At 38.4% G+C, this 26236-nt stretch overlaps 2 protein-coding genes across 15 annotated transcripts in view; one reads left to right on the top strand and one right to left on the bottom strand.

The window, feature by feature from the left end:
* ostf1 (osteoclast stimulating factor 1) overlaps positions 1–22218 on the bottom strand; it is a 51769-nt gene extending 29551 nt beyond the window's left edge. Inside the window, exons 1-5 of the mRNA XM_073070127.1 lie at positions 22053–22218; positions 11952–11998; positions 2367–2417; positions 2208–2271; positions 1883–1936 (exon numbers count right to left, since the gene is read on the bottom strand). Coding sequence (XP_072926228.1) covers positions 1883–1936; positions 2208–2271; positions 2367–2417; positions 11952–11998; positions 22053–22086 — 250 coding nt within the window. The 5' untranslated portion in view covers positions 22087–22218. The remainder of the gene's footprint in view (positions 1–1882; positions 1937–2207; positions 2272–2366; positions 2418–11951; positions 11999–22052) is intronic.
* A 20-nt stretch (positions 22219–22238) lies between these two features.
* Positions 22239–26236, top strand: part of LOC140740646 (nicotinamide riboside kinase 1-like) — a 55909-nt gene continuing 51911 nt past the window's right edge. For 4 of the 14 annotated variants that reach the window (XM_073070096.1, XM_073070088.1, XM_073070057.1 and 1 more), the window contains exon 1: positions 22907–26007. In XM_073070096.1, the coding sequence (XP_072926197.1) occupies positions 25979–26007 (29 nt within the window). In that variant the 5' untranslated portion in view covers positions 22907–25978. Of the gene's footprint in view, positions 22311–22906; positions 26008–26236 lie in introns of those variants that run through there. The other 10 variants (XM_073070047.1, XM_073070013.1, XM_073070022.1 and 7 more) reach the window with 9 other exon arrangements.

Here is a 26236-nt window from a genome sequence, read left to right as displayed (position 1 = left end):
GCATCACCTTGACATAAGCTAGATCAAAGTTCAGTAAATTTATTATCAAAGTCACCACATGCAGAGTTTTGTGTCACCAATATACAACCCTGAGATTCATTTTCTTGTGGGCATACTCAATAAATCCCTAATAGAATAATAACAGTAACAGAGTTAATGAAAGACTGCTCAACTAGAGTGTCCAACTAGTGTGCAGAAGACAATAAACTGTGCAAATACAAAAAGAAGAAACAATAATTATAAAATAAACAAGCAATAAATATCAAGAACATGAGAGGAAGAGTCCTTGAATGTGAGTCCACTTATGGGAACATTTCAGTGATGGGGCAAATGAAGTGGAGCGAACTTACGCCTTTGGTTCAAAAACCTGATGGTTAAGGGGTAGTAACTGTTCCTGAACCTGATGGTGAGTCCTGAGACTCCTGTACCTTCTTCCTGATGGCAGCAGCGAGAAGGGACCATGCCCTGAGTGGTGGGAGTCTATGATGATGGATGCTGCTTTCCTGCGACAGTAGTTTGTCTAGATGTGCTCAATGGTTGGGAGGGTTTTACGAGTGATACGACTTTACCATGATGATAAGTGCATTAATGGTAAATTCTTATCATCTGACACTTATAGCTCCACCAGGCATAACTGCATTATATCAGTTAGAGTGTGTGGTAAAAGCACAGGACAATGATTCCAGTAAAGGCAGTATTGTAAGTGTTTGCAAAAATACAACATGAATACAATTTTTAAAATCACAAGTTCTGTGATCAATTTTTCATTTTCTCCACTGTGCTCATCAATACTCACAATCTGCGACAGCTACACAGTACAGAGTATCCCACCATTCTGCATCACTGCACAACACTGAAACAGCAATATAGTAGACGGGAAGGCTCTATAATGGGCAGGCAAAATTGCTTAATGCTTTACCGGCACCAACCCACTCACCATCAAGGTCATGAGTACAGAAAGGTACCAGAAAAAGGCCAGGAATATCATGAAGGGTCCTACCCACTCTACTCATCGACTGTTTACCACACTCACATCAGGGAGAAGACAGTGTAACATCCACACCAGAACCACCAGGCTCAAACAAACATGAGGAAATCTGCAGATGCTGGAAATTCAAGCAACACACACAAAATGCTGGTGGAACGCAGCAGGTCAGGCAGCATCTATAGGGAGAAGCACTGTCGACGTTTCGGAACTGAAAAGAAAGATAGTAAGAGCATCCCTGTAGATGCTGCCTGGCCTGCTGCGTTCCACCAGCATTTTGTGTGCGAGGTTCAAACAAAGTTACCTTCCCCAAGCAGTAAGAATGATTAACACACTATCCATTAATCCAGGCCTGACGAAGGGTCTCGGCTTGAAACATCGACAGCGCTTCTCCCTATAGATGCTGTCTGACCTGCTGCGTTCCACCAGCATTTTGTGTGTGTTGCTTGAATTTCCAGCATCTGCAGATTTCCTCGTGTTATCCATTAATCAACCCCACCACTACTTTATCATTTCCTGTCAGTCACCTTACAGTAGGTACAAACACACATGTACCTAGCATCACTTTATTTACATACAATCAACGTATATAAGTAATTTTGTGTATGTATATTTATTGCATATTTTAAAATTGTATTCTTTCTCTTATTGTGGTTTCTTTGTGCGGCATCAGATCTGAAGTAACAATTATACACTTTGCACACAAGTACCGGAAATAAAATTAAACAATCTTGAATCTTCTTAATAAACTTTAAGAGAAAAACACTCGGGAGATTTACTAGGAATCAGAACTGAAAATGTAGATCTTAAATAGCCTTCAAAACATATTAGTGATTTCATTTGTCACTGTAGAAATTTTAGCATATACTTAACACTTACTTCTGCTGACATACTTACCGCGTTTGGCAGCTTCATGTAATGGGTTGTCAATTGACTCTACATGCTCAGCCACTGTGGAGAGAATTTAGAAATTACTTTTCTCAATACAAAAAAAAAGTATTATTTTTTTCTCAACTTATTAAATCATCACACAAAATTCCAGAGCATCTTGCACGTTCAGCTGGAAGGAAACAATTTATCTACGATGTGGGTTTAACTTTTAAATCATCACCTCTCCAGAGGGAACTGCTCAACATTCTGGACTTTCTTGAGCCTTTCTCTGCAAGTGCTATCAGTTAGTGTGCTAGGGAAATAAATATAAAAACTCTATTCCTCTACTTACCATAGTTACTTGGAATTAATCCTGTTCGACCTCTGCATGTGCCTTTCCACCAATTGGGATCACTCTTAAAAGGAAAGTTATAATTAAAAATCTAATGGAAATGATTCAGCAAGTATGTTAAACAGTCTACATGATGCAAAGCTGATCAGAAAAACTTACATTATCTGAAATATAAAGTATGTCCCCTTCATCAAAATACAATTCATCTGGCTAAAAAAAAAAGAGAGAGATATTTAATTTAAAATACAAATTTACAAGGCAATACAAAGTCAACACAAAAGACTACCCAACTGGTGATTTCCAAGCATGCTACAGTTCTATAACCAAAGGGAATGACAAGTAATACACAGAATTAATCCAGTTTGTCAGAATTTATCCTCCACTTGCACAAGTAATCTTAATTAGCCACACCATTCCCATTTCTCTCAAAATCCATGATTGTATCTGTCCATACAATTTAATCTTTAAGAGTCGTAGAGAAGTACAGCACAGAAACAGGCACTTCGGCCTATCTAGTCCATGTTTGACGATTTAAACAACTTAGTTCCATCGACCTGTACCCAAACCATAGCCATCCATGTATCTCTCCAAAATTCCCTTAAACGTTGAAACCAAGCTCACATGCACCATTCGCACTGGCCTGGCAGCTCATTCCACACTCTCACAACCCTCCGAGTGAAGAAGTTTCCTCTCATGTTTATCTTCAACTGTTCGCCTTTCACCCATAACCCAAGATCTCTCACCCAGCCTCAGTGGAAAAAGCCAGCTGGCATTTACCCTATCTATACCCCTCATAATTTTGTATACCTCTATCAAATCTCCCCAGTCTCCTACACTCCAAGGAATAAAGTCCTAACTTATTCAATCCTTCCTTATAACTCAGATCTTCCAGACCTGGAAACATCCTTTAAATTTCCTCTGCACTCATTCAACCTTGTTCACATCTTTCCTGCAAACAGGTGACCAAAACTGCATGCAATACTCCAAATTAGGCCTCACCAATGTGTTATCCAACTTCAACATAACATCTCATCTCCAGTACTCAATACTTTGGTTTATAAAGGCCATTGTGTCAAGCCCTTTCTTTATGACCTTATCTACCTGTAATGCTATTTCAATGAATTATGGATCTGTATTCCCAAATTCTATTGCCCCACTCTTGGTGTCATCCACAAATTTGCTGATCCAGTTACCCACATTATCATCCAGATCGTTGATACAGATGGCAAACAATAGACCCGGCATCGATCTCACTAGTCAGAGGCCTCCGATTAATGAGGGAACTATCTACTACCACTCTCTGGCTTCTCCCAAAAGCTGATTTCTAATCCCATTTACTACCTCATCTAGAATGTCAAGCGACTGAATGTTCCTGATGAACCTCCCATGTGGCAGCTTGTTAAATGCCTTGCTAAAGTTAATGTAGGCAACTTCCACTGCCTTACCTACATCAACTTTCCTGGTAATGTCCTTGAAAAACTCCATAAGATTGGTCAGATATGACCTATCGTGTACAAAATCATGCTGACCATCTTGAATCAGTCCCAGACTCTCTGAATGCTCATATATCCAGTCCTGCAGTATACCTTCTAATAACATACCCACTACTGATGTCAGATTCACCAGCCTATAATTTCCTGGTTTATTTTTTGAGCCCTTCTTAAATAGCGGATCAATAGCTCTCTCCAGGCCTCTAGTATCTCACTTGCTGCCAAGGGTGATTTAAATACCTCTGCTTGGGGCCCCTGCAATTTCTGCACTTGCCTCTCACAGGGTCTGAGGGAACACCCTGTCAGGCCCGAGGGATTTATCCACCCTAATTTGCCTCAAGACAGAAAACACCTTTCTCTGTGATCCGTATAGGGTCCCAGACCTCGCTGCTGCTTCACCTCACTTCTATAGACTCTGTTTGTCTCCCGAATAAATGCAGAATGCAAAAAAAAAGCATTTAAGATCTCCCCCATCTCAACTGGCTCCACTCCAAAAGAGATGGTGTAAAATGCCGAAGCTCCACCTTGGTGACTACAATTCAAATGTTGATACCCTGCATCATGTCTCAAAAGGGATGAGTAGTGCTGTCCATAATAAATCCTTTATACTTAATTTGGCATCAATGGTCTTTCATTCTCCATTGTTCAGCTACTAGAAGCAACACAATAATCACAATAACCTAAAAGGAAAAAAAAACTACACAAAAGTAACTTGTATGCAGGAGGTCAAGGATTATTTGGTCCAAAATATATAATTGATTCATTATAACCATAAGGGAAGAAGTTTCTGCCTTAAAAGTAACTTCACTTTAATAAAGAACAAGCTGATAAAAGCATTGGGGTATTCTTTTTAAATCTCATCTTTCCTTATGGAATAAATTTTGGAATTAAACAACATTTAAATATTGTTCTCAAAAACTAATTGATTGTATATAAAAATAAATAACTATAGGCACTGTTGAAGATTGAACAATGAGTGATGGATGCCCCATCAAAGGTGTCCAATGTTCAAAGGCACAGTGATGGAAACCCTTCTATTAAAGAAGGCATTTGCAGGAAATTTGGTCCAACAGTTCAGACAACAACTCATTGTGAAAGTTCAGTGTGTGATGATGTCAATGACATTTCCACTCCTTTGAAAAAAAGATTAAGACTGAAGAGGTAAAACAGGCAAGTTCTAATTAACAGCCTGTAAAGCCCCAGATTTCAGGGCTAAAATCTTTATATTCCGTAGTAATCAGCAATAAAACTGCTACAAAGCAAGTCAGTCAAAGCACAAAAGAGCCAGCTTGTGATTAGCATCTATTTCCCCATTTTGTGCACGCAAGTTAGATTGAATACGAAAATATAGTTTGTTTTGACTATAACACTGAACATTAATTTGCTATTTGCAAAAATGAAGTACATTAATTAATCATCTATTCTTCATTTATCAGCTGTTGAATTTAAGAAGTGCATATGTTCACATGAATGAGAAGCAATATCCATTTTGGTCACAAGCCTTCTTTTGTTTGTGCATTTTCCAGGATCTGCCTGTCACTGGCAAGAACAACGATTATTGTCCTTGAAAGTCAGTGAATCCCCTTCTTGATCCCTTTCAGTCCTTCAAGCACTCTCATACAGTGGCACAGACTTCCAGTATTTGGAACCATTTATAATGAAAGACCCGTGATTTAATTCTGAATAGGAATGGTGTGCATATCAGAGTGGAAACTACAAGCGCAGGTTTTCCATGCACCTAGTACTCCTGTCTTTGATGGTAAAAGTGCCGGGCTTGGGACTGGGTTCTGTCAAAGGAGCTTTGGTGAATAACTGCAGTGCATTTTGTAGATGGTATGCACCAATGGCAGAGGGAATGAATGCTTATGGCTGTTTCCAAGGTGGCAATCAAGCATGATGCTTTACCTGAGATGCTATTGAACTTGTTGAGAGTTGTTAGCATTACACTCATCCAGGCAATTAGAGAGTATTCTCTGATTTGTGTATTCTAAATGGTGTTAAGGTGTAAAGGTGGGTCAGGAGGCGATTCCTTGTTTCAAGGTACTCTTTTCTGACATGTTCTTCCAGCTATGCTATGTACCGAGTCAAGTGTTGATAGAGGTGATCTCAGTGATGGCAATGCTCCTGGAAGTGGTTAGTGAGTGGACTTTTTCCTGAGATGGTCACTGTGTGACACTTTTGTAGTATTCCTGCCCAAGTACTGTCTAGGTGTCTTTTAGTATATAAAACAAGCTATCCTGTATCACAACTGAGTGGAGAGGGAAGAAAGATGGCATAAAAAGAGGACACAGGAACAGGTGAGGCAGGTGACCAGTAGGTGATAGGTTCACTGAGGAGAGGTGAAGGCAGATGCGGCCAAGTAGTGGGGAAAAAATGGTGACAGCAGAGAAAGCTGATGAAAAGAATATTCCCTTCTTGGTACACCCACTTCCTGCTGGCCCTTGCCTTAACCCTCTCCAGACTCAGTCCTGTTGTAGAGTGTCAACCTGAACTGCTAACAATTCCTTGCCAACATGCCACCTGTACACCCCCCAGATTCTGCTGAATCCACCAAATTTCTCAAGCAGTTTGTTATTTTGCTCCAGATTCTAGCATCTGAAGTACCAAGTCTCCATTTTGTATACATCTGAGTTGGTATCATATTTTTGGATGTTAGGCAATGGAGAGATGCAAATGAACATAGGCTTGGACAATCTGAACGTATTAAATGGAGATAAAATCCAGTTTTAGAAACAAAAGCCAGGAGATTACAGGCTGACAAAATGCTTAAATATAAGACTGTATCTTAAAAGTTCCTGAACATGGAGATTTTGAGAAGTTTAAAATGGGTAAAGGTATCGATGGAAAAAAAATAGACTGCTTGCACCACACATAATCCAGAGAGCAGAGAAGTGGGGATTTCGGCTGAGGGTGGGAGTTGAGTACAAAAAGTACATATTTGAAGGCAATTGCAGAGGGTGTGTTAGTTTTAGAAAAAAAAATGAACATTGCATATTGAAAAGAAAGTCAATATAGATTGTGGATGGTATGGATATAATATATTTAGCTAAGGATAAGGCATAGCGAGACATTAAGTTTTTTTAATAGTTTAGAAAGTGTAGCATTACAAGGAAGCTCTAATTGCTTTTCGGTCGTTGGTGCCAAGATGTCTTTTTGAACAGCAGCCCTTCATTTGGTGAATGCACCCTTGCATAACTCCCCTTCCCGTTTTTACTCCAGTAAGAGGAAATTCCAGAATTTGGATCCAGTGCAAAAATGGCAAAATACTTCAAAGTTCTCACATGCCTAGAGTTTGATCTTTTAGGTGATTGATGTCATAGGTTGAGCAAAACTATTTTGGTAGATTTTATTTTATTTAGTAAAATAGCACAGTGTAGGCCTTTCGAGCCTACCCAGAAACTCCAACAATTCTGAATTAACTCTAACTTAATCATGGAACAACTTACAGTGACCAATTAACCTATCCAATACATCTTTGGACTGTGGGAGGAAACCGAGCACCGAGGGAAAACCCACGCATTCCACAGGGAGGACGTACAGACTCCCTACAGATGGTACTGGAATTGAACTGCACCTCCAACACCTCGAGTTGTAAGTGTCGTGCTATATGCTACACTACCATGGCACCCATGATGTGGCAGATAACTGCGTCACTTATGCAAGTGGTGTACACGGCAGCAGTGGTAAACTACAGATGATGGTGTGAATGCTTACGATGGAAAACATTGGTCTTCATGATTCAAGACTCTTCTGAGGCCAAGAGAAATGGAACAATGAGGCTACAAACAGTCTTGCATGACCCAAGTTAATTCTTTAGTAGGAGGAGGTAGTCAACGGTTTTCTAGTTTGCGGTGAGACCAAGAGCATCAGTGAGGAATTCCAAATTACTGTAGTAAGCTGTGGCTCACCACAATCTGGTATCAGCCAGCCGAACTTTTAATTAGCATCAATGAGCTCATTAAAAAATGTACAACCGCCTAGTTATTATGGTACCAGGAACGTGAATCTAAGACTGTGTTCAAACCCTACCATGATAAATTTGTTAACTGAGTTCAAAGGGCAAAACTGGAATTCATTTCCCCCGCTATCCGAAGGTAGATCGTTCCTATGAAACCGTTTGCAAGCCGAAATGTCGTAAAGCGAAGAAGCAATTACCATTAATTTATATGGGAAAAATTCTTGAGCGACCCCAGACCCACCAAACCATACCAATTAACACATAAAACCTAAAATAACACAAACATATAGTAAAAGCAGGAATGGTATGATAAATATACAGCCTTTATAAAGTAGAAATATTGTATGTACGATGTAGTTTTACTTACCAAAATCGGGAAGTCAGCGAGCCAAAATCGATTTGGAGAAGAAAAAAATTTGGCAAGTACACACCTACACACGTACATGCATGCGCACACAACTGCCCGTACAAGGCTTCACGGTCATGGTAGTCTTTCTCAGGTAAACACACGTATAAAGCGGGTGTCTTTTTTTCATAAAAGTTAAAATCCTCTTTGGTTAGCAAAAACAGGTACCAATGTAGGTCTTTTGTAACAGCGAGCTGTCGTAAAGCAAACCTTCGAAAAACAGGGGTCACCGGTATCTGAATTGAGAGCTATGAAAGGTCCCTCCAACTACACCATTAGTCTTAAACACTGGCTAGTTACCTTACCCATTAATCACTATTTCTATTAATTAGGCCACATATTTAACATACACATGTACCATCGCATATTTAAACCATTATGAGCCCCATATTATCCAACGTTTTGCATTGGACTGGAATTTCCAATGGCTATGGGTTGGAGTCAAGGGCAATCACATCAATGTAAATACATTGTTGAGGAGGCCTTTAAAAGTGTTAATCCAGTGACCTGTACACCTGATCATTAATACAAATATCTAGTCAGTCAATCATGTGGCAGCAACTCAATGCAGAAAAGCATGCAGACATGGTCAAGAGGTTCAGTTGTTGCTCAGACCAAACATCAGAATGGGGAATAAATGTGACCCAAGTGGTTTTGACCACGTTGGTGCCAGACGGTGCAGTTTGATTATCTCAGAAAGGGCTGACTTCCTGGGATCTTCTTGCACAACAGTCCAGTTTACAGAAAATGCAGGGAAAGACAAAACAACAGTGAGCAACAGTTTTGTGGGCAAAAATGCTTTGTTAAAGTCAAAGAAGAATGGCCGAACTAGTTCAACTCAAATATCCATGTGTTACAATAGTGGTGGGCAGAAGAGCGTCTCTGAACACACAACATGTTGAACCTTGAAGTGGACAGGCTACAACAGCAAAAGGCCACAAAGATACTCAGTAGCCACTTTACTAAGTAAGGAGGTACCTAATAAAGTGGCCACTGAGTGTACCTGGGATCCTCAGGATGGCATTGGAAGACCCAGAGGAAAATCATAAACTTCACAATCCATAAAGCAAGTCTTTAGTTTTGTCTCCCAAATAATGTGTCACTAAAATCTGATAACATTGTGTACAGTAACACCTAGAATTTCTAACCCTTGCTATGTTCCATGTGCACACTACTTGCAGATTTTCACCTAACAAATAAGAACACAAAATGCTGGCAATGCTCAGTAGGTCAGATATATCTGTCAGGGAGAAGAAAACAATAAAATTCCCTCAGGATTAGACAAAGTTGTATCAAGCTTGTATTAAATTGCACAAAAGGGATTGTCTGTGACAGGGAAAGTAAAAGTCATCCAATGCACATTTCTCAGTCAAGGTCGTGCAAAAAGTATCTTAACACAACATTGATATTTATACTGTTTGGCAAATCACACTTGCAGAAGTCTGCAGATTTCATTTTCACACCAGTAGCTAAAATTCTCATCTAATACAACAGATCCCAAATATTTCACCTCATCATATCAACTTCAAAATGAACTGAAAATTGCACAGGGCTCTTGCTTGCATCAGTTATGTCTGCTACAGGAAGTGATTGCAACAACAGGCACATCCTGCTTTCAGTACAATTGACTTCACACAACATAACAATGGCTGAACACTCTAAAATCCTATCACAAAATTGAGAAAATCTGCGGATGCTGGAAATCCAAGCAACACACACAAAATGCTGGAGGAACTCAGCAGGCCAGGCAGAATCTATGGAAAAGTGCACAGTTGATGTTTCATCCCGAGACTCTTCATCAGGACTGGAGAAAAAAAGGTGAAGAGTCAGATGTAGAAGGTGGGTGGAGGGGAGGAAAAAACACAAGGTCATAGGTGAAACTGGGAGGGGTGAAGTAAAGAGCTGGGAAGTTGATTGATGAAAGAGATACAGGGCTGGAGAAGGGGGAATCTGATAGGAGAAGAAACTGGGAGGACCACCCAGTGGAGATGATAGGTAGGTAAGGAGATAAGGTGAGAGAGAGAAAAGGGGATGGGGAATGGTGAAGAAGTGGAGGGGGCCATTACTGGAAGTTTGAGAAATTGATGTTCATGCCATCAGGTTGGAGGTTACCGAGACAGAATATAAGGTGTTGCTCCTCCAACCTGAGTGTGGCCTCTTCACAACGGTGGAGGAGACCATGGGTTGACATGTTGGAATGAGAATGGAAAGTGGAATTAAAATGAGTGGCCATTGGGAGATCCCACTTTTTCTGGTAGACGGAGCATTGTGCTCGGTGAAGTGGCTTTCCAATCTATGTCAGGAGGCCATTATTTCAACTGTGAGAATTATTCTTTCAAATTAACTTGAACAACAAGCTAGGATTTCCATTTGCCAGGAAAAAAATGTTTTTTTTGGTATGTTCTGCATCCAAATTTTTATGGTAATTCCCAGCTTCCCAGCTGGTTTAAGTCTTGAAACTGGTAATTTCGAATGGAAAATACTGGTACTAATATCAGAATTGTCACATATGGAGGGAGATGTGACCATTTCTAGAAGCAAACTGATACTTATTTCAAAACAGTTTACCATACAGTTTTATGTACAAGAATTTTTTTCTTTGACAAAATGGGTAACCATTTTAAATAATAAGAGTTCTTTCTCCAGGTTTACTTCTCCTGCATTGCAGTAGTCATATACTTTGAAGAAAATTAAATGAAAGGAGAGGATTTTCAAGTTTATGCTGTTGAAATCAAAACAATTTCAGTACTGGCTGTGCACGTATCTTCTACATACGCTATAAGCTTCAACTAAACAACAGTGGTAAAATGAATACGAACAAGAGATCTGACATCAAGATTGAAATTCTGGTGTGCTACTGTAAAAATGTCCACTTCCAAAATTTAATATGGAATAATGAGGAAAAAAATCATTAAAATATAGCATATTGTAGTTGAAGAAATTATAGAAATATGATTTTGAAGTTAAAACTGGACATCAGATTGTCAAAAATTTTAATAAATTATTTACACATAACGTATTTAGAAGTTTGGTAATACTGTTTACAGAAATGAGAAAAAATACAAAGCATTTTTATTTTGCTATGCTTGTTTTTTTCTCTATCACCTGCTGCAACCCTGATCTGTCTTTCTGCAACACTTACAAGGGTACCATTGAGGGTGTCCAGTCTGGTGGAATCATTGTGTGATACAGAAGCTGTCAGGCATCGGGCTGCAAGACCATACCAAGGATAGGAAAAAACCAGGAGGAGGATAATTGTGGTCTCCCTTCTACCCCCACCCCCCCCCACCATTTGTGGCAATTACCTGGAGTGTTTTATACAAAAGGACTGAAGCTTTGTGGATGATCCCTACCACCAGGAGCATCATGACAAAGACTACCAGACTGGGTAACAGCTTTTTCCCTCAAACACCTTGCCACCACCGAGATCTCATCACAAAAACAGAGAGCTGTTTACTGTACCGTTTACCTGCACTGTATACTAGATCCACTTCGAACTATATGTTATTAACTTCTTTATGGTAACACTTTGTTTTATCTGCTGTGTGTGTTTTGTGGTTGCACTGCAACCCAGAGGAACATTGTTTCATTTGGTTGTATACATATACAGTCAGATGACAATAAACTTGAAATTGAACATATTTCTATTTTTCTTTTTTGTTATGTTTTTTCACTCCAAACATGGAACTCATGTCCACATTAGCAACTATAAAATCCTCCTCTTCCATAATTCAAATTTAAAAACTAAGTGCTTACTAACTCGATGCTGTTTCGAGATGTGTTTTACTATCACCAACAAAAGAAATAAAGCAGTTAAATTTAAATTCTAAGCATTTCTGGATCCCTCTAAAGTACACAAATCAGCTGTCAGTTTCAATTAAAGGACTTACTGTTCTGGGTTCAAACGCAAACAGAGCCCTGTAAACCTTCACTTGACCTGAAAATCAAAAATCAAAACAGCAGTTACTGCAATGAGCTATTATTCAGAGAAGCAAAGTGAGATGCAGTCTTCACATTCAAAAACTGTGGGTATATTAAACCATCAGAGTGCACAGGCCTTGCGTTGCAAAGCATGAGTTTTGACTGTTTTCCCTCAGAATATTTTTATTTAGTTGCCACCTACCCTGCATAAAACACAAAACACCTTTGATCATAAATCCATCCAGTAATAACCTGCTTAAAATATGATCAGAACCACATAAGAAAAGGACATAGTGTGTCCTGTGGAACGATTCCATGGGTAGACTATCAAAAACATTTAAAAGCCTTGCTTATCACTTCAAAGTAATAAATCTCCAGGAGAAGATGGTTTTCCGCCTGAATTCTATAAAAAGTTTAAAGATTTATTAATTCCTCCTTTTATGGAGTTAATACACCAAGCGGAAAGAACGCATAAACTTCCAGAATCTTTTTCGACAGCTACTTTAATAGTATTGCCAAAAAAAGATAGAGATCTTTTAAAACCAACATCATATAGACCTATTTCTTTATTAAACACTGATTATAAAATAATAGCAAAAATTTTATCTAATAGATTATCTAAATGCTTACCAAAATTGGTACATATGGATCAAACAGGATTTATTAAAAATAGACAATCGGCAGATAATGTAACTCGGTTATTTAGTATAATTCATTTAGCGCAAAAGAGGGAGGAAATGAGCGTGGCAGTTGCTTTAGATGCAGAAAATGCATTTGATAGATTGGAATGGGATTTTTTATTTAAGGTATTGGAAAAATATGGATTAGGAGTATCTTTTATAAAATGGATTAAAACCTTAAATACTAATCCCAAAGCTAAAGTAGTGACAAATGGTCAAATTTCAACACCATTTCAGTTAACAAGGTCAACTAGGCAAGGTTGCCCATTATCACCTGCTTTATTTGTGTTGGCGATAGAGCCATTAGCTGAATTAATTAGAATGGACCCAGACATTAAGGGTTTCAGAGTTAATCAGGAAGAATACAAGATTAACTTATTTGCTGATGATGTTCTGCTTTATCTAACAAACCCATTGCACTCATTGCGTAAATTATCCTATAGATTAGAAGAGTATGGGAAAATATCAGGTTATAAAATAAATTGGGATAAAAGTGAAATTTTACCTCTTACTAAAGGAGATTATAGTCAATGTCGATTAATAACCCAATTTAGATGGCCGGCAAATGGTATAAAATATTTAGGTATAAGAGTTGATAATGACATAAAGAATTTATACAAACTAAATTATTTACCACTATTGAAAAAAATTCAAGAAGATCTTGATAAATGGATGGTATTACCAATAACATTAGTAGGTAGAATAAATACCATAAAAATGAATATATTCCCTAGACTACAATATTTATTTCAATCACTACCAATACAACTACCCCAGAAGTTTTTTCAAGAGCTAAATAAATATGTGAGGAAGTTTCTTTGGAAAGGTAAGATGTCAAGAATATCGTTGGAAAAATTGACATGGAAATTTGATCTAGGAGGGTTACAACTTTCAAATTTTAAGAATTATTATAAAGCAAATCAACTTAGATTTATTGCATCTTTTTTTGATGAAGATAAACCGGCATGGATTAGAATAGAATTAGATAAAATAGGAGAAAACACACCAGAAGATTTTATATATAAATGGGAATCTAAATGGATACGGGAAAAGAAAGAATCTCCTATATTAAAACATTTGATTGACTTATGGAATAAGATAAATGTTGACGATGAGACAAAGAAATCCTTATTAGCAAAGAGATCTTTAATTCAAAATAGACTTATTCCTTTTACAATGGATAATCAACTTTTATATAATTGGTTTCAAAAAGAGATTAGATATATAGGAGATTGTTTTGAAGGAGGTATATTAATGTCATTTGATCAATTAAAGAATAAATATAAAGTATCAAACAACACTCTTTTTTGTTACTTTCAATTAAGGGCTTATTTAAGAGAAAAATTAGGTCAAACAATGTTATTGCCGAAATCTAATGAAATAGAAACTTTAATTCAAAAAGGAAAGATTAAAAAATTTATCTCTTGCATGTATAATTTGATTCAAAAACAGGCAATTAAACAAGGAGTCCATAAGTCAAGACAAAAATGGGAAAGTGACTTGAATATTAAAATTGAAGAAAAAAATTGGTCAAGACTATGTCTTGAGAGTATGACAAATACAATAAATGTCCGATTAAGATTAGTGCAACATAATTTTTTACATCAGTTATATATTACACCACAAAAAATAAATAAATTAAACCCAAATTTATCTGATCATTGTTTCTGATGTAACCAAGAAATTGGTACTTTTTTACATTCTACTTGGTCTTGTTCTAAAATTCAACCTTTTTGGACAAATTTAAGAGTTTTATTGGAACAAATTATTGGAATACAACTTCCACATAATCCAATATTACTTTTACTAGGTGATATTGAAGGGATAAAACCGATACCCAAATTGAATAAATATCAGAAAGAATTTATAAAAATTGCATTGGCAGTAGCCAAAAAGGCTATTGCAGTTACTTGGAAATCAGATACATATTTAAGTATAGATCGTTGGAAGGAAAAAATTTATGGCTGTATTCCACTTGAAAAAATTACTTATAATTTAAGAGATAAATATGAAACATTTTTGAAAATTTGGCGCCCTTATTTACAAAAGATAGGATTGAATATATAGGTGCTCCGAAGATGAAATAATTGGTTATTTGGGGAAAGAAATAAGTATATATACTAAAGTTATTACGAACTCCATGGAGCATGTGGGGATCTTCCAATATCCAGGCATTCTTTCTTTTTTTTTCTTTCTTTCTTTCTTTCTTTCTTTCTTTCTTTCTTTCTTCTTTTTTTTCTATAGGGATGTTAGGGGGGAGGAGTTAAGGGGAGGGGGGATGGGTAATATACATTTTTTTCATACACTTTTATTCTGTAATTACTTGAAAACACAATAAAAAAATCTTTTATAAAATTAAAAAAAGCCTTGCTTGATTGGTTTTTCAGGTTTAGTATCACTGGGATGTGTTGTGAAATTTGTCGTTCTGTGGCAGCAAAACAATTATTATTATAGTTATTACTGCAATAGACCATCAAAAACTGTAAATTACAATAAACATATATAAAAAAAGAAAATTAAATTAATCATGCAAAAGACCGCCTTGTTGAGGCATTGCCTTCCAAAGGTATCCTGGATTCTGAGGAGGCTAGTGCCCATGATGGACCTGGCAGAGTTACAACTTTCTACAGCTTTTTCCAATCCTGTGCAGTGGCCTCTCAATACCAGGCGGTGATGCAACCGGTGAGAATATGACCATAAGATATATGAGCAGAATTAGGCCATTTGACTCAGAGTCTGTTCCACTATTTCATCATGGCTGATCTACTTTTCCTCGCTGCCCCAACCTCTAGTCTTCTCCCCATATCCCTTCATGCTCTGACCAATCAAGAATTTATCAGCCCCTGCCTTAAATATACATAAATATACTTATGTATACTTAAGGACAGTGGCAGCTGTATTTCATAAATATGCATAAATTTGAGAGTGTTTTTGGTGACATACCAATTCTCTTCAAACTCCTAGTGAAATACAGCTACTACTGTGCTTTCTTTGTAATTGCATCAATATGTTGGGCCCAGGATAGACGTTGCCACACAGGAACTCGAAACTGCTCACCCTCTCCACTTCTGATCCCTCGATAAGGACTGTTGTGTGTTCCCTCACGCTCCCCTTCCTGAAGTCCACAATCAATTCCTTGGTCTCACTGACACTGAGTGCAAAGTTGTTGCTGCGACCCTACTCAACTGGCTGATCTATCTTGTTCCTATACACTTCATCATTTGAAATGCTACCAATAGTATAGTTTGTGTCCTCGGCAAATTTATAGATGGCATTTGAGCTGTACTTAGCCACACAATCATGGATGCAGGGGAAGTAGAGCAGCGGGCTAAGCACATATCCTAAAGGTGAATCATTGTTGTCAGCAAGGAAGAAATGTTATTACCGATCTGCACAGACAGTGGCCTCTCAATGAGGAAGTCAGGGATCCAGTTGCAGAGGGAGGCTTAGAGGGTCAGTTTTTGAGATTATGGATTAGAACTGAGAGTATGATTGTGTTGAATGCTGAGCTGGAGTCCATGAACAGCAGACTGAGGTCGGTATTGCTATTGTTTGGACTAAGTGGAAAGTCAGTGAGATCGCACTTTGCACTACTTGCTTAATTATCTATATTCATATAATTTTTAAAATATATTTCTTATTGTAATTTACTGCTGCCACCAAACAACAAGTTTCATGACATCTGCCAGTGATATGAAATCTGATTCTGATTCTTTTGGAAATGATTTTAAATTCAACAGTATCTCCCAATCTTATAAAAATATAAACCATGTCAAAATCCCTACAGATTTCAATCTTTTGCAAGTTCCGTCCCATTGAGGCTGAGCTACGATGGTACTCGACAGAGACTCCTTTGAGCTCATTTACGGAAACAGTTTAAATTCTACCTTTATTGGCTCTCTTTTTCCCTTTTCAAGGTTGGTGGGGCTCTGTCGAAGACCCTGACCGAGAGCTACAATCAAACTTCAGTTCTTTGAGGTGACGGGACTCACTCCCAGAGCCCACTGTCTTGTTGTTTTTCGATATTCCAAGAACGCAGCCTAGAAGGCGAGCACGTGTTTGGGGTTCTGAGGCTCTGCAGCCCTGGGGATAAGCAGGTTCTATGCCAGCGCCGCTGACTGAAGCATTGCACACGGAATACTTTGGAACAGTGAATCAGTTGTCAGAGGGCTCTGAACTTGGATCTTGCTCTCTCACTTTCTCTCGTTGGTTGGGGAGTTTGTTGCCAATTCTCGAGTCGGAGAACTCGGGGGGAGAAAAGCAATGTGGCAGACTTTAACACTGTAAATCAGAAAGTTGTTTGTTTTTGTTGGTCGCCCCTCTTGCTGTGAAAAGGTGATATCTCTCTGTTGCTTTATTAGGGAAAAAGAGAGTCTGTGGGATGTCGAATTATCGGCTGAATTATTAATTTTTGGTGTACTGCAAATCATGGTCTTTCTTGGTGACTTTGCTATTGCTTGCTTGGTGAGTGGAAGGTGCTGATGCTTTTTTACTGAAGTAAGTGGGTAAGGGTTTTTGCTTGCTGCTGCTTGTGCGTGGGAGGAAAGAACAGGGAGGGGGCTTTGGGGTTCTAACATTTTTACTGTCACTCATTCTTTGGGGCGCTCTTTCGTTTTCATGGATGTCTGTGAAGAACAAGAATCTCAGGTTGTTTACTGTATACATTATGTGATATTAAATGGGACTGTTGATGGCATACTTATTTTTGATTGTTATTAATACAATGCCAGGTATTTTGCCTTAGTTTCTTTTATTTAGTACATTTGTAACAAAATAGAACTCCAGCAGAAAAATTCATTTTCTATTGAATCCACTATCTCCTTTTTCATAATATAATTTAGAAATGCAGTGATTTTCTACATATACCCAATTTTGTTATAACACTCATGCAATCAAAATACTCTTCCTGCTCTCACGTTTTTCCTTCAATGGCTTATGTGCCTTTGCTGTAATTACTCATCTGGTGAAACTACAAGAATATAATCCATTTGACTTCTTACATCTTTTTTAACGTGCAGTTACAGTCATAGAAACCTAGCAGCAAGTTTGCATGTAGCAAAGCTCCCATAGACAGAAATGTTAGAATGACCATATAATCTATTTTAATGAAGGCAATTGAAGGACAAACACATTAATAACACCTCTTCTGTTTGAGCCACATCTTTTACATCTGATTGAATGAGCAGATGGGGTCTTGGTTTACTGCATATTCACAATTTTCAATGCTAAATCATTAACTCATTAGCTTCAGCTACAGAGTACTTATCACTGAGTATTTTGTCTTTAAACCTATTCTCCTTGCAGACTTTTTCCTCTTTAGACATACCTTACACCAAGCTATGTCCAAGTTTCAGATTGTCTGTCCTGTCATTTCTGTATGCTGCTCAGTATTCAATATTTTTAGAAACACTTGTGCAAAATAGTTTAAGTTGTTTTATTATGTTAAATTTCTGCTAAAATAGATGCTGCTGGTGTTGTTTTTAAATGCTGTGCTACAACCAAGAGCAATACCGGATTTAATAATTTATCCTTCTCATAATATTGAGAAAGTAAATTTGAATAAACTAATATCGCTACACTGAAGGTTACATAGATCTTCTGGACCGGACGTAGACATAGAAGAGTTCAGCACAGGAACAGGCCATTCAGCCCATAATGTTGTGCTAAAAACACCCAAACACTAATCCCTCCTACCTCCACCATATCCATATCACTCCATCTTCCATATGCCTATCCAACATCCCTTAAGAGCCTCTAATGTATTTGCCTCTACGAGCAAACCGGCCAGCGCATTCCAGGCATCCACCACTCTCTGAGCAAAAGATTTACCCCTCACATCCCCCTTGAACCTATTCCCTTTCACCTTCAATGCATGCTCTCTGGTATTAGCCATTTCAACCCTGGGAAACAGATACTCTCTGTGCCTCTCAATTTTGTAAAATTCTATCAGATCTCCCCCCAGCCTCCGATGCTCCAGAGAAAACAACCCAAGTTCGTCCATCTTCTCATGATAGTACATGCTCTCTAAACCACACAGCATCCTGGCAAACTCCCCCTCCAAAGCCTCAACATCCTTCCTATAGTGGGGTGACTAATACTCCAGATGTGGCCTAACCGAAGTTTTATAAAGTTGCAGCATGACATTCTGACTTTGGAACTCAGTGCCTGGACTAATAAAAGCAAGCATTCTACAAGCCTTCTTAACAACCTTATTGACCTGTGTAGCTACTTTCAAGGAGCTATGAACTTGGATCCCAAGATCTATCTGCTCAGCAGTACGGTCAAGGACCTTGCCCTTCACAGTGTCTGTCCCTTGCATTTGCCCTACTGAGGTGTAAATATTCGAGACTGTTTCAGATCAGATTCTGCTGGCAAAGAAATAGGTGCACATACGTTATCTATCCAGCCCATTAACCAGAGTACCAGACACAATGGTTAATAATACCCCTTCACAGTTAGTGAGGTATCTGAGTTACTTCAGCACCTTTGGAGATATTGTTATGATAGGGTAGCTTCCATCCATTTAGCAAATCTTGTTTTCAAGTAAAGTGACTTCATCCCATAAAAAGGAGATGAAAGCAACTTTGACTCTAAATTGATAATACTGAGAAGATAAGAAAAAAAATCAATAACTTTCTGTCTGCTCTAAAAAGAAATATCTAAGGAAATTGTTCTCCATTCACAAGCCTGTTTATTTTACGCTGGCATAAAATTGACAGTTTTGTGAGGATGATATTTCTATTATCCGTCCAGAAAGACAAAGATATCATATCTGAAATTATGTTATCAAGTGTACCTGAGAACAAATTTTCTTATGTCTCAAAATCATATTTTGTTTCCTCAGTACTTAATGTAAAGGGGGTTTCTTCTTTTTCTTTGTTACTGTGTATGTAATCAAAATGGCGTCTTTGTTTTGTTAAAAGTAGGAATGCTGGCGCCTGTGTTAATAGTAGGAATGCTAGCGTCTTTGTTATGATAAGTGCTGGAAGCTTGTTTGGGACTGTAAACTGATTGTTGGCGGGGATTTTGGGGAGTCGGCGCGATGGAGTGAGAGAGAGAGGACGGGATGCTGGAAGCTGGGCGACGGTCCCCGGCCCAAGGTTTTCGGTGATGAGAGAAGACGGAGACAGAGGAGTGTGGAGCGTCTGGTCGACCACCGTGGGGGTCCCAGGAGGCGGGTCGAGGAAGTCGGAGGGGATCGAATGGTGGCCAGAAGACTTCAGTAATTGAGCTCCAACGGTTGTGCACGAAGTGGTTTGGACTTTGATAAGTTTGGCGCCTTTTCTTTTTTTCTCTTATTCATATATACTGTATCGTTAGTAATCGCTTAGTTATAGTAATCTTTATAAATTGTACTCATTTAATCGCATAAGGTGTACTGTCTGTTTGTTGGGCGAGGCGGGGACATCACACAGCATCCACACCAGCTGATTACCCAGTTTGGCGGGGCCGAAGGCTGCTCCCCCTAGACTAGAACGAGTTTGAGCGATGCCTGAGGCGACCCAGGGGTTACATTAACAGTAAAGGTCCTGATTAGAATCAGATAAAAGACCTGTACATGAAGACACTACTCCATTTGAGAAAAGCTACTGTAAGTCTTAAGTGACTAATAGTGTTTTTGTTTGATTCAAGAACTGGTTTCACATGGCATCACGTTTTACCTTTTCCGAAGGTATAACTATTGGAACTTATAACCCACAAAATTTGATTATGGTCCAACTTAAAACGTGCAAAGGTGGCTTTCAGTTACAACACAAAACAACTAACAAATACATATGTAAATCACAAAGTTAAGTTCATGTTTTAATGTCAGATTTTGAACAATTATAGTTGCCAGTGGCAATCCATGAGATTAGTAGTGCACATAGGAAGAAATACAAACCAATGTTTGAAAAACCATGTGACTGACTTATACAATCTAAATAAGAGCATCATTGTTTTTCTGTTGACATGAGGTCATAACTTCAGAATTAAAAGCTAATGAATGATAACAGACATATCACAGAAATCTATAATATTCCAAACCTTACTTAATGTTTTAATAATAAGTAACTGTCATGGAAGAAATACATGTAATAAAATGTCATCGGCAGATAGACAATAGGTGCAGGAGTAGGCCATTTGGCCCCTCGAGCCAGCACCGCCATTCAATGTGATCATGGCTGATCATCCACAATCAGTAGCCCGTTCCTGCCTTCTCCCCATATCCCTTGACTCCGCTATCTTCAAGAGCTCTATCTAACTCTTTCTTGAAAGCATCCAGAGAATTGGCCTCCACTGCCTTCTGAGGCAGAGCATTCCATAGATCCACAACTCTCTGGGTAAAAAAGTTTTTCCTCAACTCTGTTCTAAATGGCCTACCCCTTATTCTTAAACTGTGGCCTGTGGTTCTGGACTCTCCCAACATCAGGAACATGTTTCCTGCCTCTAGCCTGACCAATCCCTTAATAATCATATGTTTCAATCAGATCCCCTCTCATCCTTCTAAATTCCAGTGTATACAAGTCCAGTCGCTCCAATCTTTCAACATATGACAGTCCCGCCATCCCGGGAATGAATCACGTGAACCTACGCTGCACTCCCTCAATAGCAAGACTGTCCTTCCTCAAATTTGGAGACCAAAACTGAACACAATGCTCCAATACTTCAATAGAACTCTGATCCCTTGAATCAAGAAGAGAGAATGAACCAAATCATTTCCTCATCTTTATACATTTTAATTTTGTTTTGCTGGGAAAACGTCAAGATTAGCAAGACTGTAGCACTTCTCTAACTCCAACACTGCCTCAAATGATTACATGCCTCACTATTCAAATACACTCTTGGGTAATCAAAATACACTCCAAAACTTGATGTTTTCCAAAAATCTTCAGCCTGACACCAATTCCCATTCACTCACCCATACTCTCAATTATTTTCTGCAGCCTTCAGAGATACTTTTATCCTCTCATCGTCCTGCGATTTATTTACATTACCATTGGCAGCCATGCCTTAGTACCAAGGCCTGAAGTTCTTTATTTTCATTCCGAATCCTCTGTACCTCTCTTTCCACTTTTGAAAAAAATAAGTTTTTAGATCGTCCCATGTCAAACTTTGAATGACAACGCTTCTGTGAAACTCTTTTGGGACATTGTGCAATACCATCAAGGCGGTTTTAAATACAAATGCTGTCTGATCTTAAACGATTTCCTGGCAAGCATAGCGCAAAGAGTTAAAAAAATTACCATTCATTAAAACATAACAATTTTAAGTAGCTAAAGATCAGCAGCTCGATGACATCTTAAAAAAAAAGGAAACTTCAAAAGTCTCATCACTTTTACGCAAAGTTCTCGTTGAGTTTTAACTTTCTGCTCCATGACAATTAACTCCAAATAAATACAGACACCTTACCTGGCTTGGCTGGTTTGGGTGGTGGCTTCGACATCGTTGCTAGAGCTAGTTAACAAAATGATCCTCACACCGAATACAAAGAGTAGCCCAGAAATTGAGGAAGTGCTAAAGCGATACGTCCAGAGCTGGCGGGGAGGAACCAGGAAGAACAACACGCTGAGCGCACTGACGTCACTAGCACCGACTCGCGGCCCAGATGGTGCGGGATGACGTCACCTGGCGGCTGCGTGCTGCACCGTGGTTTTGACGGTGAGGCAGGTAACGTACCCCGGGCTGCGGCGGCCCGCTGGACACCCCGTCAGAATGTCTGTCAGCCGGCTGCACAGACCCGGCGGCTCTCCGGCAAACCCCGGAGTGGTGTCAGGAGACCGGACGAATGTCGGAGACCAGCGCCCACGGCAGTCGCCACATGCTTGAAGTTTGGTGGGGGGTGGGGTGGGGTGGGGTTTGGTGGCGAGGAGTTGACTTGTCTGTGTCGGGATCGAGAGTGCCTGATGCAAACGTGTGAGGTCCGGCGCGTTGCAGTTACCCGTGAGAAGCATTTGTCAGTAAAGGCAGATGAAGGAGGAATAAAAGCAAGATATTGTAGATTCTGAAAAGAAACACATGAGATAACAGAAACTGCTGGAAGTACTCAGCAGATCCAGTAGCATCCATGGACAGAGAAACGATTTTCAGTTGCTCACCTTTCATGAGAACAGATGTCAACTAAGCATCTCCAGCATCCCCAGATTATATACAGTACCGTGCAAAAGTCTTAGGCACACGTATATAACTAAGGTGTCTGTGCCTAAGACTTTTGCACGGTACTGCATTTGTCAATGTGAAGCAGGGAGCAAGTTTATAAATCTGGCAGGAGCAAAGGCTGTTGGGAATGGTGAGGGTGGAACTTCGCTAGAGGGGTGTGGGACGGGTGGCAGAGGAGTCGTCCCAGGGGCGGGGCAGTGGTGTGGGGTTTGATACCAGGCAAGGCCATTTGATTGCAAACAACTATAGAATGTCATCATAGAATGAGGCATTGATCATTATAGAATGTCTCTGGTGCATTCTGCTCTGTCCTCTCTGACTGTTCCCACTCTCAATCTACGATAGAGACCCAAATCAGAATCAGGTTTATCATCATTCACATATGTCATGAAATTTGCATTTTTTGTTGCAGCAGTAGAGTCCAATAAATGAAATTATTACAGTACTCTGCAAAATGCCTTAGGTACTATAGCTATATATATGTGCCTAAGACTTTTGTACAGTACTGTAGATTGTGGAAATATTTTGGTGGGTTGAAGGGAGTCAAATTTGAATCCACTATTTAAGAAAGCAAGGTAAATAAAAGCAAAGAACTACTGTTAGCCTAATGTCAGTAATAAGAAAATGCTGGCATCTATAAATTTTATGTTTTTCATATTTTAAACCTATTTCTACTTGAAACTTTCTCTCATCCCATAGTGAAAGAGAATAATCAGATTCTTCAATATGTTCATGTAACTAATCCCTATCTCTCTGGAATTGTTCTAGTAACTCCCTTGTGACCCTCTCTAATGCTTTCATATTAATGCTCAAGTGTAGTGATCTGAATGACATACTGCAGATTTGACAAAACAAATGTCTTGTAATGTTTTATCCATATTTTTATTCTGGTTGTCTATACTTTTTCCGATGGGTGAATGTAAAATATAGACCGTGTCAATGATAAAGGAACTTGGGTCCAGAAAACCTGTGGAGTTTAAATTGTGTGAGATAACTGAACTGAACATTTTTTGACTTTGAGCTTCAGAAGTCACCATACAAGTGTATAGCAAACTGGATGTTTTAACACATGCCACAGTGAGCTGTTCATAGAGTCAACTGATCATTCTCTAATCTGTGAAACGTTACTGATTGCAACACAGAAAAAAAGAAATAGATTAGGTGATACAGAGTTCTGAAAACAAAGAGTAGCTGCACAGTTAGAAGGTCCCATTGACATTCCAAGTTAGTGAGTATAATAAAACCCCATTAATGTGGAAGGCTTGGAACTTTGGTGCTGCTAAATGACAAGTTATTCAGAATTTTGGATGTTATTCCAATTAATACTCCAAGACACTTTCAGTTCTTTTTGTAGAAATGTTACAAAGAATAGTAGAATAATAAATTTTCCAGTGAACCTGATAAGTTTCAACGAAGCATGGGAACCAGGGCCCCAGTGAGTTTAAAGGGAACTGGGACCTGATAAGACAGATATTGAACTTTAAGGGTTTTTTAAAAACAATCAAACAGCAGCTTGTAGGAATTTTGCTTTACTGACATAAGATGCACCATCCATATTTATTTATATGAATATACAAAACACAATGATTGCTTGACATATGTATCCCACAATATTGTAATGAATGTCATCAGATGCAGACAAGACTGATAAAACAGAACAATTACTAAAAGTGGTGAGAGAAATTAAACTAGTTTTGCCATTCATGGGAATTTACATATCTACAGGCATACATGAACCTTTTGAATTTAATAAATATGGGAGTTCAGATGTACGGGTTTACATAAATCAGGTGTTCATAATCCAGGATCAGCCTGTAGTGACCACAGATGTAGAAATAGTACTATGTTCACTTCAGTTACATTTATGCATAAAACAGCTGTCATATGGTAATTTTTTTTTACATGTGTATAACTTTCTGAAGTATATGGACCAGAAAGTAAAAGGCAGAATTGTAAGAGCATGAAAGTTTCCATGGATCTTGGGTGAAGTCTTTGTTAGAGCAAAATTGAAGAGTTTTAGAAGCCATTATATTGCAGATAACGAGAGTAAGGAAAAGGGAAAATGACAGAAGAGAAAACAAGCACAGGAAAATTTTTTACCAGTTATGGCAGTCAGTGGATGAATACTAGATGATTGAAGACTAAAATCATCTGGTCAAGGTATACGTATGTAGTTTAATATGTAAGTACAGAAAAGAGGTGTGAAACAGCAGTTTACCATGTTACAACTGAGTTTAGTATCTTTTTTTTGTTTGTCTCTTAGGGAAGTGAAGTACACCCTAACACAGCCTTGGCTTAGAAACTCATCTGAAAAACTGAGCCTATACTGTACAGTATGCCATCAGCCTCCATTTGAGGCTGTTATTTTAGACTATACACAAAGTTTTTAGCTTGTGGCTTGACTTAACTCAAATTTACCTTTCCACTCATTCTTTGAAATTCCTAAAATAAGTTTCCTTCTGGAAACCTGTTTGAACTTTGAGTTATAAGGCCTCCCATTGCTAACACAGTTGTTTAAAGGTTTCCTATATGGATTGATGATGTAAATGTATTACCATTTTTCATGATTAACTGTAGCTGATATCTGTTTCATACAGGTGATCAGTCCCGGAGAAATTGCTTTGGTGAGCTGGGATACAATATTGCATCCTTTGTAATTTTGAATGAGCTAGGTAATTAATAAAAATCTTGAGTTGCTTAATGTGAACATTGACCAAAGAGAAGTTTTAATGAGCACCTTAAAAAGAGGACCCATCAAAAGGTAAGTATAAGAAAGGAATTCCAGACTTTAAATCATAGGTAGCTGAAAGGATGATCATTCAAACCTAAAGCAAACAATAATTCTAGATATATGAACAACAAAAGAAAAGTATAACAAAATTAAATAAACAGTGGATAAATAAAACAATGAAACAAAATACAAAAGATAACAGTTGCCTGGTTATGTTGTTTGTTTAATTTAGGCTATTTTCACTGTACCTCTTTAAAAAGGTAAGAGTACCATTGATCTGAACACTCAGACAAATGGTGAGACAGGAACAGACAGATACAGGTTAAATAATATGAATGTAATGCATTCAACATTAATAAGCACAGTAACACAAATATTTATATCTGTGTTGCTTTTAGGTATGAGGGGGACTTGAGTTTCATCAGTTCTACATTTCACAAGGCCAAAAATGAAGCAAATCATTGTTGGAATTGGAGGGTATGTATCAGTGAACTTAAATTACATTTGTTGAGGTTATTCCTGAGTTTGAGGAATTAATATGTACAGGTTGATGACTCTACTTTCTTGTGGTTCTTTTGCGCCAATGATTTGTAGCAAGTTTAGATTTTTTAAAAAAATAACGTCATATTCTTCTCAAGTGCTCACTCAAGAGTTATGAAGATTTGCATATGCTTTAGTTTTTTTTAGGTTCTGGAAGATCATACAC

The sequence above is a fragment of the Hemitrygon akajei genome, chromosome 2 (genome assembly GCF_048418815.1).
Source record: "Hemitrygon akajei chromosome 2, sHemAka1.3, whole genome shotgun sequence".
Lineage (NCBI taxonomy): Eukaryota > Metazoa > Chordata > Chondrichthyes > Myliobatiformes > Dasyatidae > Hemitrygon > Hemitrygon akajei.
This window is presented reverse-complemented; position numbering and strand designations above follow the sequence as displayed.